Source organism: Belonocnema kinseyi, chromosome 5 (genome assembly GCF_010883055.1).
Source record: "Belonocnema kinseyi isolate 2016_QV_RU_SX_M_011 chromosome 5, B_treatae_v1, whole genome shotgun sequence".
NCBI lineage: Eukaryota > Metazoa > Arthropoda > Insecta > Hymenoptera > Cynipidae > Belonocnema > Belonocnema kinseyi.
This window is the reverse complement of record NC_046661.1, coordinates 78,194,427-78,208,817: the sequence shown is the minus strand read 5'-3', so window position 1 is coordinate 78,208,817 and position 14,391 is coordinate 78,194,427. Positions and strand designations below refer to the sequence as shown.

The 14,391-nt window shown below is 33.2% G+C and overlaps 1 protein-coding gene across 2 annotated transcripts in view; it reads left to right on the top strand.

Moving 5' to 3' along the window:
• Positions 1-863: 863 nt before the first annotated feature.
• The window catches only part of LOC117173463 (lysophospholipid acyltransferase 1-like), a 19,403-nt gene continuing 5,875 nt past the window's right edge, over positions 864-14,391 (top strand). Inside the window, exons 1-9 of one of the 2 annotated variants that reach the window (XM_033362056.1) lie at positions 864-982; positions 2,615-2,760; positions 2,874-2,951; positions 3,069-3,160; positions 5,264-5,375; positions 6,520-6,655; positions 6,873-7,002; positions 7,111-7,316; positions 7,432-7,662. In XM_033362056.1, coding sequence (XP_033217947.1) covers positions 899-982; positions 2,615-2,760; positions 2,874-2,951; positions 3,069-3,160; positions 5,264-5,375; positions 6,520-6,655; positions 6,873-7,002; positions 7,111-7,316; positions 7,432-7,458 — 1,011 coding nt within the window. In that variant the 5' untranslated portion in view covers positions 864-898 and the 3' untranslated portion in view covers positions 7,459-7,662. Of the gene's footprint in view, positions 983-2,614; positions 2,761-2,873; positions 2,952-3,068; positions 3,161-5,263; positions 5,376-6,519; positions 6,656-6,872; positions 7,003-7,110; positions 7,317-7,431; positions 7,663-14,391 lie in introns of those variants that run through there. The other variant, XM_033362055.1, reaches the window with a different exon arrangement.

Genomic DNA, 14,391 nt, shown 5'->3' with positions numbered 1-14,391 from the left:
ATTATTTTAAAATAGCTCGTTTCTTGCATTAAAAAAAACTTTTTGGCTGGAAATAGCAAAAAATGTCTTTTCTTTGAGTCATAACTCTTTACCTTGAGCTAGATTTTTTTTTTTAATTCACGCATAATTTTTTATTCTACCACGTTTTTTCTGGCATTATTAACGTAGCTTTACCCTCGAACGGAATACGGAAGCCATCACTAATAACCTATTGGGGCTAGCTCGTTTTTTAAGCATTACTTGAAATTGCGTCTACTTTAATTAAAGTCCATAATTTTTTCCATAAAATGAAAATTTTCTAAAGTACAGATAAAAACTTAGAATTTAGTTTTGTATCATCTTTTTAAAGAAAAATCGGGGTTCTTTGAAGAATTATCATTTGGCGCCTAGTAGAGATAGACGGTTCTTTTTACTTTCAGCTTGCTCAGCATTCCATATAGTTTAATTTTTCTGTTAAACATTTTGTTCTAAAATGCTATAGGTGACACGATTTATGAAAATTTGTTTTTAAATATTTCCGGGACGCGTTGTATCCATTTCTAGAAATTTTGAAATTCTTATCAGGACTTAATTTAATATTGAGTGAAAACCGGGAATTTGGCGGGCAAAAATTGTTTGACACCCTGTTATTTTTTTTAACTACATGTATAGTATTTTAAATCAGACTTTGGACCTTAAATAATCGTGAATTTTAATACATTTTAGATGACCTTTTCTAATTTTATTCAATAATTTGTTACCATTTTTTTCATTCTTGTAATTTCTCAAGTTCCCTGTTTTGTTATCGCCTATGCAATAAATGATAAGGAAACTGTAGAAAATGGGGAAACCTCGCTCGCTTCATTTGGTATTTAACAGTGCCAGTGCACAGACCAACTTTTTTCTACTGGTCACCAGTATGACGTCAATTAATAATAATGCTTACGATGGTTTTCGCACTTTTTCCTGGTTAGAGGACCTCAGTGGAGTTCCACTAGATAAGGTCAGACCAAATTCAAATTTGACAATAATTTTTATTATAAACATTAATTTTCCATATTTTGTAATTTCTTATACCAAAAAACAATAAATAAACAGTGTCCATTAAAGAAAAAATGTTCCGTCAGCTTAAAGGTGCATCAATTTTGCAAATAAAATCTTTTTTTTAATCCCAAAATGTAAAGATTAAAACTAAAAATTGTTAAAGAAAGTTTAAAAAACTAAGAAAGTTTGAAATTCTAGACATTTCCCTCTATTAATAATTGAACAAAATGTAAGGAAATTCAAAAGCCCTCGAAATTAAGAGCTTTAATATTTGCACTTTCAGAGCTAAAACTTGAGAAGTCCCCCACCCCCCAATTGAAAAATCCTTAAAATTTTGATCCATACACAGTGCCGGCTTAGGGAACAATTATTATTGATAAAAGAGAACATTTTAATCGTTAATTATTTTTTAATATTGAGAAATATATTTTTAAACAATCTTCCTGGGAATATTGAAAACATTTTTAAACATTTCAAAACTTTCCCAAACGAAATTTCGATTTATCAATATTTTTAAAAGAAGAAGTTTCAGAAGTATGTTGAAATGTTTCAACATATTAAGGATATTAAGGAAAATTAAAAAAAAACTTAAAATATATTTAGAAGTTTTGACAAAGTAACAGAAAAAAGAGATTTTTCAAGATTAAGAAATAAGATTTTGAAATTGTTTAATGATTTGAAAAGTTATCAAGATAATATAAAGAAAATTTATGAAAATTCCTAGGAAAATTGTGATCAGTTTTTTTTTTGAATAATTACTTTAAAGAGAATATTTGAAAAGATTTTTAAACATTTAAAAAGATTCCTAAATAATTAATGAAAGAATCTTGGAAATTCATGTTTTCGCATAAATTCTCCATTTTTTTACATAGTTAAAAACTTCTCTCATTGGTTCAAAATTTAACTATTTTTTTTTATTTTAAGAGTTTTTACCAAAATTTAAGAAAAAATTTGTATAATGAATGTACAGATATGTAGATTTTTAAAGATTTGGAAATAAAATATTAAAACTTTTTAAGATTTTTGAAAGGTATCAAGACAATAAAAAATACATCTTTTAGGATTTCTGGGAATTGAATGAAGAATTTAAAAAAAACAGCTTTGAAACAAATACTAAAATGTTTTCTTTGAAATGAAAGAAAAACAGACTTAATATTTTTATAACTTTTCAACCAATTATTTAACCGGTTTTAATAAAGATGACGAGATACTCTTTTTAGTTGTTGAATTTTATAATTAAGTGAAGTCTTATCTTTTCGGACATAAAAAGTTTTCATAAATGCAACTGGTCAATTAGTTTACATAATTAAGAAAAAACTTTACATACGAGACTCGACGTTTTTTTAGCCTTGTTCTATTTTACGACACTTTTTGTTATCTTGATCATTGTTAAATGACGCCTAAATATAACATTACTATCAGCTTATTATTTTTGCCATGAACCAAAACTTCATTTTTCCGTTACACGTTCGCTTGATAAAATATTCAAAAGTCAATCACTAATGACTCAAAAAATAAATATTAATACGTTTCAAAAGAAAAATAATGTAAATTTCTATTATTGATTCCGTAACATTTTTTAATTTTTCAGATCAATTTCATAATAGTCTATATGATTTCATTTGCTATAGCTGGACTTTTGAGATCATCGCTAAGTGCTGAAAAAGTTAAACCAGAAACTCGTCATGCTTTTTGCATTATTTTTGGCCTTATTTTAGGTTACTTTGCATTTGGAAAGTAAGCTCTACCATTTTTTATTATCTTCCCATTTTTTATTGAAAATCCAAATGTTTTCAGTAGAAAATTTTTAAGTATGAAAATAAATTACACTAATAATTATTGTTTTTTAGATATGCAATGCATTTAATAGGATTTTCAACGATATGTTATGGCGTGATAACCACTCGAGATCCAAAACTTATTCACATGTAAAATTCATTTTTTAAATTGTTTAAAAAATATTTTTAATTCATTATTATTATGAAATAAAATATAAACCAATAATCTTTGATAGGGAAATAATTCATTAATATTCCTTTTTCTAGAGAAGTTTTTATCGTAGCTGCGCTTTACCTTTCCTACTTACATTTGCATTTACAAATTTTAAATTATGGAACTTACACTTTGGATATTAGGGGTAGGTATCCTTTAAAAAATCGAATGAATAACTGTTATTTTTTTATTTTTTAAAGCTGTTATATTTTTTGGAATTTTGATTAAGGTCGTGTATAAAATGCAGATGCCTGTATTGCCGATATTATTTTATATTATTTTTTTGCAAGTTTCCGGTACTTTATTAGTGCCCAGGTTAATTCCCTACACTTCTAACTCAATATCTCACTTCATATGAAAGTAAACTATCAATTTTATAAAAAGATCATGCAAAAAACTTTAAATTTCGATGTTTTCTAAACATTTGAATAGCTCTGAAAATAATTAACATTTTATCAAATTCTTGGTCTTCTTTCAAAAGTAATTTTCTATAGTATTATTTTAACTGTCAACATATTTTAAAATTTTTTTACTAGATCACACTTGGAGCAAAAAAGTTTCAAAATTTCAAAAATGTGTAAATATTTAGAATTTTTGTTCTAAAAATCATTATTTGTCATATACTAATAAATTTGAGTAATATTAAAAAAAAACATTATTGACCATTATTGGCCTAAGACCATACAAAAATGTAATTATTTCAGAGTTACTCCAATTTTACGAAAACATCCAAATTTTCCTTTTTTTTCTCAATATCTTTCTGTACGATTGACTTGCCTTTTTTCACTTATTAGGCGTAGAATTGTATCCTTTTTCAAATTATTTAGAAAACAAATTTTATGTTTAGGCCATGACTGTAAAATGTTCAGGTATCAATAAATTTTTACAATTACAAAAAAAATATATAGTTTTTAGAATTTTTTTTTGTATCTGTGAAAATTTATTAGCACATATTAGTCCCTGTTCCCTATTTCTCAAAATGTAAGCTAAATATCTCATCTCGGGTGGAATTGGTATGATAAAAAAAATCTCGGTAAAGTAGGAATCGGATAAATGTTACATGACCTTAAGGGCATGTCATGCTTAGAAAATTATCGATTTTACTAGTGTTAAGTTCACTCGGCTTTTTTCCTACAATAATAAAGATTTTATCTCGAAAATCTAGGGAATGATAGCGAATATCGCAACGGACGTCCCCGAACTCTTCGTTTGTAGAATAAATTAGAATAAAATTAATTGTCCTGAATTTAAAATAATAATTACACAATATTTTTTACCGAAAACTTGGGACAAACAAAATATAGTAACTAATCTCTCAGGACTAACCCTGTTAGTAAACAATTAAAAAAGTTTATTCATTAATAATTTCCAAGTGGCTACCAAAGACCTGATATCTTTCGTGGCTACCGCCAACATTGGCATGACAGAGACTTACATTATCTGAATGGCAGACAGTTAAAAAGCGATCCTAACCTCGAAATAGTGCACATGCATACAATTTTTATTTAGCACAATAATTTTTTCTGGTTATTATCCCTTAAAAAAAGAAATCGGGTTCGTCCGTTATACGCCTGTTGGGTAGCTATGACAGCGCCGCCAATTTGGAACTATTGGGAAGATATTTGAATTTGATTTCAATTATAACAAGAAATCTTATGGTAAATAAATAATTTTAGACATCAGTATAATATTTCTGATTAACATGAATTGATCTTTACTGCATCTTCGAATTCAGTTTTAAAAAAATTTTATTTTTGTGGAAAAAAAGCCGAAGGAACTGAACCCGATTTACCACACGACAACCCAGTGGGCACAATGTTTGGCGACGTCTTTACGACATCGTTACGACATATTTACGACAACTTTACGATATCCTATGTCCATGTCGTTAAGGTGTCTTTACGATATCGTAAATAAGTCGTATGATCTGACGATGTCTTTACGATAACGCAAAGAAACCGAAACGACATGGACATAGGATGTCGTAAAGATGTCGTAACGATGTAGTAAAGACGACGCCGAATTTTCTGCCCACTGGGAAAGTATCACATGCTCTTAATATTATAAAAAATAAGACATTGCTTAATTTTTATTTTTTCTTATTTAGCAAAACACTTAAGAATAAGCGTGTTGCTCATTTCCGCCGGTATTGTATGTAGGAAATATGTCGTTAATGTAGGTATTTGCACTTGATACATCACCTTCAATATAAAATATAAAATAATTTTACAATATTTTCTGAAAATAGGTCCTATCATGATAATGACAGGAAAAGTCACAAGTTTGGCATGCAGTTTACACGATGGATTTGCTCGCCCAGAAAAAGAACTCACTGTAATGCAAAAGGAGCATGTTATAAGGTAAAGTACTTTCTAAATAAATAATTATAATTAATTTTAAAAAAGGTCTTATCTCGATAGAGGACAGCCCATAAATTATGTTTCCAATGTTAGAAGGGAGGCGTTTTCGACAAAAACTGCGGTTGTCAATAGAAATGGAGGAGGGGGGGAGTCGAAAATACAACAACATTGTTTAAAGTGAAATTAATTATTTAAAAATTAAATTCTTTGGTTGAAGATTTGTCTATGTAGTTTAAAATTTAACTATTTTGTTGAAACTTCGTTTCATTTTTGGATGAAACTTAATTTTTTAAACTGAAAATGTAACTTCATATTCTCTTTTTGGTTGCAAATTAAAATTTTTCATGTGGAAATTCAACTATTTGGTTAAAAATTCGTTTCATTTTTTAATGAAAGTAATTTTTTAACTGAAAATTTAACTTTACATTTCATTTTTGGTTAAAAATATTAATTTTTTGTTAAAAATTCAACTATTTTGTTGAAAATGCATGAATATTGTTCAAAATTCTCCTTTTCGATAGAAAATCAATCTGTTTCGTTCAAAAATCATCTTTTTGGTTGAGAATTCAACTAGGTAGTTTAACTCTTTCGTTCAAAATTATTTCTTTTTTTTTATAAAATTCATCATTTTAGTTGATACTTCATCTCTTTTATTGAAAACGTAACTATTCTGTTAGAAATGATTTTTTTTTCTTTTAAATGATTTTTTTGTCAATAAAAGTTGATTTGAAAACGTAACTATTTGATAGAAAATTAACATTTTTGTTGTAAGTAATATTTTGGGCCGAAAATTCATTAATCTTCTTGGCAAAAAAATAATTCTTTGATTTAAAATTTAATGAGTTTGTTGAAAATTCAACTTCTTGGTTAAAAGTTCAACTAGTTGGTTAAAAATTCATGTATTTTATTGAAAATTTGTCTTTAAGTAGAACATTAATATTCTCAATTGAAAATTAAATGTTTATGGACGGCCTCGGAAGTCGGAAGTTCCCCCTTCTTGGCTCATTTCTTTCTTGTACTCCATGTCATACTTAACCGATTTGAAAATGTCGGTAAAGTAGGAATCGGATAAATATGACATGGCCTTGAATAGAAATTCTTATTTCTACTAGTAAAAATATTTGAAAAGAATTTTGATTTTCAGAAAAAGGCCTTCACTGTTGGAATATTACAGTTATTTGTTAAGTTTTTTGACCATAATGGCAGGTCCTGGAACATTTTACGATGAATACATGGACTTTATTCATAATCGTCGAATTCAGGAGGAAAAATTACAAAACGTGATTTGTTCTCTTTTATATTTCACAATCGAATATATTTTTAATATTTTATTTTCATTTATGGCAACGTGGTACTTACCCGATTCCTACCTTACCGACATGTTCTCAAAGCAACTCACGCCCGCGTGTCGGTAAGGTAGGAACTAGGGAAGGTATGTTTTATATGGTCCTAGTAAATAAATCATTTAATAACTTCGTTGGCTTTTACTTTTTGTAGAAAAATTTTAGTGAAAGGGAACTACAATTTTCAATTAATTTAGCAACGTTGAAAAAAGTTTGTCTGGGTACTGTTTTTCTGGTTCTTCTGTATGTTTTTCTGCACACTTATGATATTCAAAATATGACAGGTTCGAATACAAGTTGCAAAATAATAAGATAATAAATAATTTAAATATAAAATAAACAATTTATTGAGAAAATTACAGAAGTTTAATTAATTAAAATTTTTTATTTAGATGACGAATTCTTGAAGAATACATCTATGTTCTATAAAATTTGGTGCCTAAACATATTAGCGAGTATTCACCGATTAAATTATTATTTTGCTTGGGTTTTTGTCGATGCAATTTGTAACAATGCTGGTTTTGGCTTTAATGGATTCGATGAAAATGGACAAATTCAATGGACTCTTGTGACCAATGTGAATGTATGGGAAATCGAGGTAATTAAAAAAAATCAATAAAAATCATACCATAAACTGGAGTTGAACGGCACATGTGGGGTAAAGTGGCACACTCTTAATTCTACGTTTCTGAATGCGCTATTTTTTCTTCTAGGTGAAAAATATAGAAGCTTGCAACTGACATGTATGAAACTTCAGTTGCATCATTTTCAAAGAATTCTGCTTTCCTCCTTGTTTAAAAAAAACTTCCCCTCTTTCTCGCTTTTTCGCTGAAATACGAACTAAATGAACAGAATCCAAGTAGAAAATCCAACTATTTTTGGTTAAAAAATCTAAAATTGTATATTTGTTTTTGAATTTATCTTGTTTGGTTAAAAATTTTACTCCTTGGTTAAAAATTTAGTTATTTTGTTGAAAATACAGCTATTTTGTTCAGAAGTAATATTTTTTGGTCAAAAATTCATATATCTGGTTGAAAGTTGAACTAATTTATTAAGAACTAATTTTGTTAGTTGAGGATTCACTCTTTGGTTGGGAATTTAACGATTCAATTTTTAGAAAATTAATCTTTTTGGATCACAGATCGTATATTAGATTGAGTGTTAAACTCTTTTGTTCAAAATTTATTTTTTATTTGATTGAGACTTAATTTTCTAACTTAAAATATAACTATTTCATTTTTGGTTGAAAATTAATACTTAAAATTGACCTTTTTTGTTGAAATTTTAACTTTTGAGTAGAAAATTGGCCTTTTTTGTTAGAAAATTAAATTAATTAAATTTTTTTTAAATTCATCTTTGTGTTTGAAAATATAACAAATTATTTGAAGGTGTGTCTAGTTTGTCAATAAGTCATATTTTTCGGTTGAAATGTCATCTATTTAATGTTTCGTTAAGAATTTATGTTATTTATTGAAAAATCAACTATTCGGTTTAAGTAAAAGATGTTACTTGTGTCGACCAGGGTAGTATAGTTAATAAAAAGTGTGGAAGTTTTTCTGACTACTGGGGGTCCCTCAAATTATATTAAGATGTTCACGTTTCGACTAAGCTTCGGTAGTCCTTTTTAAGGGGGATGGGGGGGGGGACGTTTAAAAATTATTTTTTTCTGAATGGAGAACCTTTTAAGAATATTGTGTGAAAATTCGAGATGAATCGGAGCAAAACTGACGACGATACAGCGGTTTAAGCAACCACACCTCATACACGACACAGCGCAAGTCAACACAAGTACAAGCGTGCTTATATCTGTACTGTCTCTTCAGTCAGTGTAGAGTGTATAATTTAGTGTAGCAGTAAACATTCTATCGAGCAGACGTACACCCGCGCTTTGATTTTCGCATCATTTTAGCTCCGTTTTCGTTGAGTTTTGTGTTAAATTATTGCTAAAATGCCTAAAAAAGTTACAAGATCTGATGGAAAATCATCTGGTTCGAGATTATGTCGATCTAGAAAAATTGTACCTCCACCAAAAAGGTAAAATCGAAGACGTTTCAACAAGTAGCGCCTCAGCTAAAAAAATAAAAGTGACCGTTGAAGACGAAGTTATGGAGGATCTTGAAAAACACTATAGGATAATAGATTTTTTATTATTCTTTTCAACAATTGCTACTTTAGTGAAGTGTGTAAGGTGTGATGGAAAAGTGAATTTTCATTCGACTAAGAAAGAAGACCTTGGATTCAACATCAAAGTATCGTGCGAAAGTTGTAAACAGATTACAAATGTTTCGTCTAGTGAAAGAATAAAATCTGGTGTTTACGAAGTTAATTATCGGTTTGTTTTCGTGATGAGGATATTAGGTCTTGGATTAGCTGGCTGTGAAAAGTTTTACTCACTGTATCAGGCTACGGAACCTGGAAGAAAAGAGGCTTCTCATCTTTATTCGGCGTCACCTCGTTGATCGGTTACTTCACAGGTAAAGTTCTTGACATTCTCGTCAAAAGTTCATACGGCCACGAATGTAAAAGTTGGGAAAGTAAATTAGACTCTGTCGAATACGAAGAGTGGCATGAAGCTCATGTAAATGCTGGAAAGTGTCCGGCGAATCATACTGGTGCAACTGGAAATATGGAGGTCGAAGCGATAAAAACCATGTTTCAACGCTCGGTAAGCAATGGTGTGCGATATCGCAACTATATCGGCGACGGTGACTCTAAAGCTTACTACGGGTTAGTGAATTCTAAACCTTACGGTGATGATTTTCCAATAGTGAAAAAGAATGTGTAGGACATGTTCAGAAAAGAATGGGCACTCGTCTGCGTGAAATAGTCAAAAAGACCGTTGTAGATATTGAAACTAAGACTGGCAAGAAGATCAAAAGAAAGAGTCTGTCTGGTAAAGGGAAGCTTACGGCTAAAGTAATTGATAAACTGACGGTATACTACGGTTTGGCTATTAGACGTCACTCTGATTCCGTGGAAAATATGAAGAATGCTATCTGGGCAACGTTCTTTCACTACAGTTCGACGGACAAGAATCCACAGCATGAAAAACGCCCGAGCGGCGCGGACTCGTGGTGCGAATGGCAAAAAGCTGCAGCTGTTAATGCATTGGATTCGTTCAAACACATGTACAGTGCTCTTCCCAAGGATGTTTTGGATGCTATCAAGCCTATCTACGAAGATCTGAGCAAAGATACCCTCCTGGAGCGATGTGTCGGAGGCTTCACGCAGAATGCAAACGAGAGTTTGAACCAACTTATTTGGAAAATCTCACCCAAGCACTTGAGTGGAACCTCTGTCATCGTTGAGATTGCAGCTTATGTGGCAGCCTGTGTTTTCAATGAAGGTTCTTTTGTTTTACTAACCTTCATGCAAAACATGGGAATCAGTAGTGGATCAAGCGCTCATGAATGGGCGCAATCAATTGACTCCATGCGTATAAGCCGAGCGGAGCAGGAAGCTGAAAAACGGACTAAAGAAGGCAGGATTCGTCGTAGACAGGAGCAAAAAGATGCTCTAGACATAGATGATAGCAACATTCTTTACGGACCTGGCATTAATGATTCAGTGTGAGGTAAGCCGATAAAACTCGCTTATGAACGTTTTATTCCAAATTTTTTAGTGTTCAAAACTTTAAAGCGTTTTCCCCACAACTCAGTGTTTTCAAAGTCGGTGTCCCTCATAACTTCAAAACTACTGCACCGATCCTTTTGAAATTTGGAACACTATTTCTGTACATAATTTACGAGGTAACGCTGGAGAGTTTTTTTTAAATTTGTTAATATTTTTTACCTTAAAATAACAAATAGGCCGATTTTTTTCGCAAAAACGCGTTTTTTACTTCAAAGTGTTCCCAAAAATCGAAAAATTGAAATTTCGAAAAATCCCCCCAGCGTTACCTGGGGAAAGCATTTATCTGACGAAAGAACTTTGGTTTTTTGATTTCAGATGATGCAGCACCGAGTTATGATGGACACCGCAATTCAACTTTTTCAGAGACTCTTCCGAATAAATTGCTGCCATTGCCGCATTTTTCAATATTCCTGCATGAAAATTTCACAAAATATTCTTCGAATGCTATATTTTAATGTACTATTGGTTTTAATAAATAGATTTTAATTTTGTCGTAAAAAAAAATTCGCAAAAATGTGCCTTTTTTGCACGAATTAACGTTACCCCCCCCCCTTAATACAAAAATGATAGTAAACATAACCTACAAAATTACAATATAATTGTTCGAGATTATTTGTATATTATAGTTCCTTTATTAGATGGACATTAAAGAAAATTAAAGTATATACAACTAAGTGTGTGAGAGTTAGCATACCTGTGTGTTTTGTGTATTATTGTTTAATTGTAAATAAGATATATTGAAAATAAGTTACGGTTAAAAGCTAAAAATTTAAAAAGTCAATTTGTTTAAAATAAAATGGCATAACTATTAAAAAATTATTATGCACGACCTCGCCAATGGGGTGGACACAGTACTTGTAATTTAAAATAATTACGCACATTTTTGGAACTCCGTTCGTTTTGTGTTCTGTCATATTTTGTTCTAAAAATGCACATATTTATATTAATTTACAAATACTGTTTACACCCCATTGACGAGGTCGTGAATGATAATTTTTTTATAGTTATGCCATTTTATTTTAAACAAATTGATTTTTTAACTTTTTAGTTTTGAACATTAGCTTATTTTCAATATATCTTATTTACAACTAAACAAACATTCCACAAAACCCACACCTATGCTAACTCTCGCACACTTAGTGTATACTTTAATTTTCTCCAATCTTAATCTATTTGACGAACTATATGATACAAATAATCTCGAACAGTTATTTTGTGATTTTGTAGGTTATGTCTACTACCATTTTTGTATTGAAAAGGACTACCGAAGCGTAGTCGAAACGTAAACATTTTATTATGAATTGAGGGACCTCTCAGTCATTTCAATAAAATTGTTGCCAGTAGTCAGAAAAACTTCCACACTTTTCATTTACTTGGTTTAAGGTTTAACCACGTTTTACAAAATTATTTTTTGTGTGAAGATTCATTATTTTTATTGGTATATCATCTTTTTGGGTTGTAAATTATCTAGGCTCTAATCGCTGTGTCAAGGGCTGAATGGCACCAGGGTTAACTTATCCTTGAACACCGCTCAGGCGAGGCGGACACGTCGAAATCACAAAGGAGGTTAGGACATCAGGTCGAATTCCATAGTATGTAGACGCGTCCTCCGCAAGTGGGTCTTCACAGGGGATTTTATCAAATTCCCTAGCTTCTTGTGGGACCAAAATGGGCGACAAAACAAATTTAAGAAAATGAGGGTTCCGATCCGGGGCCCGATTCTAACCCCTCTCTGCCAAGGTTGGACCGCTCTTCAGGGGCCATCCTACCAGCTGTGCAGACTCTTAACATTGATGACAACAACCTTGTTGCCATGGTGGAAGAATAATTAACGGGGCTGTCCATAAGGAGAAAAAACAGTAGCGGTGCCCAAAGAAGCAAAGCCCACTTAGCCCTGCTTTTAAACAGCAGTTAAGGCACCTCATAATGGGCGATGGTTGCAGAAATATCACCCGCAACAACTCCTTAGGCTCGTTCTACAGGCAAGACGAGGAAGCACTTCAAAGATACTTACCCGAAGAGGGATGAGAAAGGACAGAAGGATCTGAAAACACAAGGTCGCACTTTCGCGCAGATGCCTAACGACTCCCTGGTGAGAGTTGTCGTTGCGTCATGTTATCCTGAGGCCTGTCTAACTCCCAAGGAGCTGAACAGGCTGAGAGAGAAAAACCCTAAAGAAGTTGAAGCGTTACCCCGCTAGGGACACACCCCCAGATTCAACAGCTGCTTTATCAGATCGGGGGTCATCGTAGTGGAGGCCGAAGATATCTAGTCGCGGGACTGACTAGTGGAGAAAACTCCAGCGTTTGGGTTCGAGAAGAGACTAAACCTGAAGATCAAGGGTAAGGATTGTCTCCTGAGGAATCACCGAGCGATCGTACTGATTCCCGGCAACCCCATGGATCCTTCGACTTTTCTGCGGGGCCTGAGCTTCCAGAACAGCACTTTACCAACCGATCCTACAAAGGTATATTCCAACAGATAAGGAGTCAGACAGAAGGGCATGAGCTAGGTTCTAGCTCTGAGTCTTCCCGAAATTTCAATCAGGGCCCTTGCGAATCTGGATTACCGACCGTATCTATGGTGAGTGAGGTTAAATTTTGCTCTTTAGGGGGACCACAAGCGTTTGGAGACGCCCCGAATTAGCCTATCAGTGGCTGATACAAGAATGACCATCGTGCAGAACCAGGCGTATATCAGTGTAGCATACAGGGGTTGCACTGCAATGCGAACAGGATTCCTCTGCTGCTAGGTTGTGACGCAAACTTTCACATTGTAGGGTGAGGGAGCAGCAAACATCAACGGCAGAGCAAGAGATTTAATTAAATATCTACCGGGTACTAGGCTTGCGATTCTCAATCGTCGTGATACTTCCACATTCCACATAAATAACAGGAGTGAATCTCTCGATTTGGCTCTATGGACGGATAAACTAAGGAGCAGGATAGTGAACTGGATTCTCTGATAAAAAGTATAAGTCTAGGAAAGGAGCAGACTGGTGGAAAGCCCATCTGGAGAAACTCAGTAGATAGACTAGAGTGTTGGACAACAGGACAAACAACACGAGATTGCCTTCAGATTGGGACATGTATAAAGCCACAAAAAACATTTTAAAAAACATAAAAATGTACAAAACGGAAGATGGGAGGGGCAGGGGCTTCTGCGAGGAATTAAAATAAATTCCCAACATAACGACGTTCCACAAGATATTGGTAAAAAATCTGGAAGCTCACCTCCGATGGAGTACCAGACTAACTAATAAGCCGGAACGAAAGGCCTAATCTGGGGAATAGCACCGTGGGGATCTCCCCCCTCCCGGGGGGGGGGTCTCCTTCCATACCACTGTGTTGCATACCCAGGGTACACGGATAAATTTGTAATCCTAGCCAGGTAAGGGGGGGGGGGGGGCAACTGAAAACGTTGATGAGTCTTACAAGGTCGGCGCTGCGCAACATAGAGTTCTAGTGCAACAGTTCGTGGTCAAAAATGATTGCATGGCTTCACTTCGCTGTCCATAAACGACTGTAGAATATATGCTCTGTGACGAGCCCCTAAGCATTGCGATAACGACCCGTACGGTTCACGTGATGGGCCGTCTGGCAACAGCAAATAAATGGACTTGAGAGACTAAATACACTCGACTGCCAAGTGAAACTTTCACTGTCTGTCAATTGTGTCAATTATAATACGTCAATTCTAAGAATGTGGCAAGACAAAACAACAAAACGCTTTAACTTTACCAAAATTTCGGCCTTTGCATTCCAAGTAGGGCTAAGAAAGCAAATTGTGATCCGCTCCTCCAAGGGGAAATCTGGTATTAAACTGGCATTAAATAAGTAATGGGGAGGCCAGAACAGGAATTCATGATAGCACGGGATCCGGCTTGGGCGGCATGCCACTGTCTTTCAGGCGGAGGTCTTGGCCGCCCTTCGCTGCACTAATATACGAGGGTGGATTGATAAGTTTCCGGCCTGACCAAGAAAAACAACGTTTTTAAGAATTTTTTTTTTTATTTCTCAACATAATCTCCTCCAAGGCTG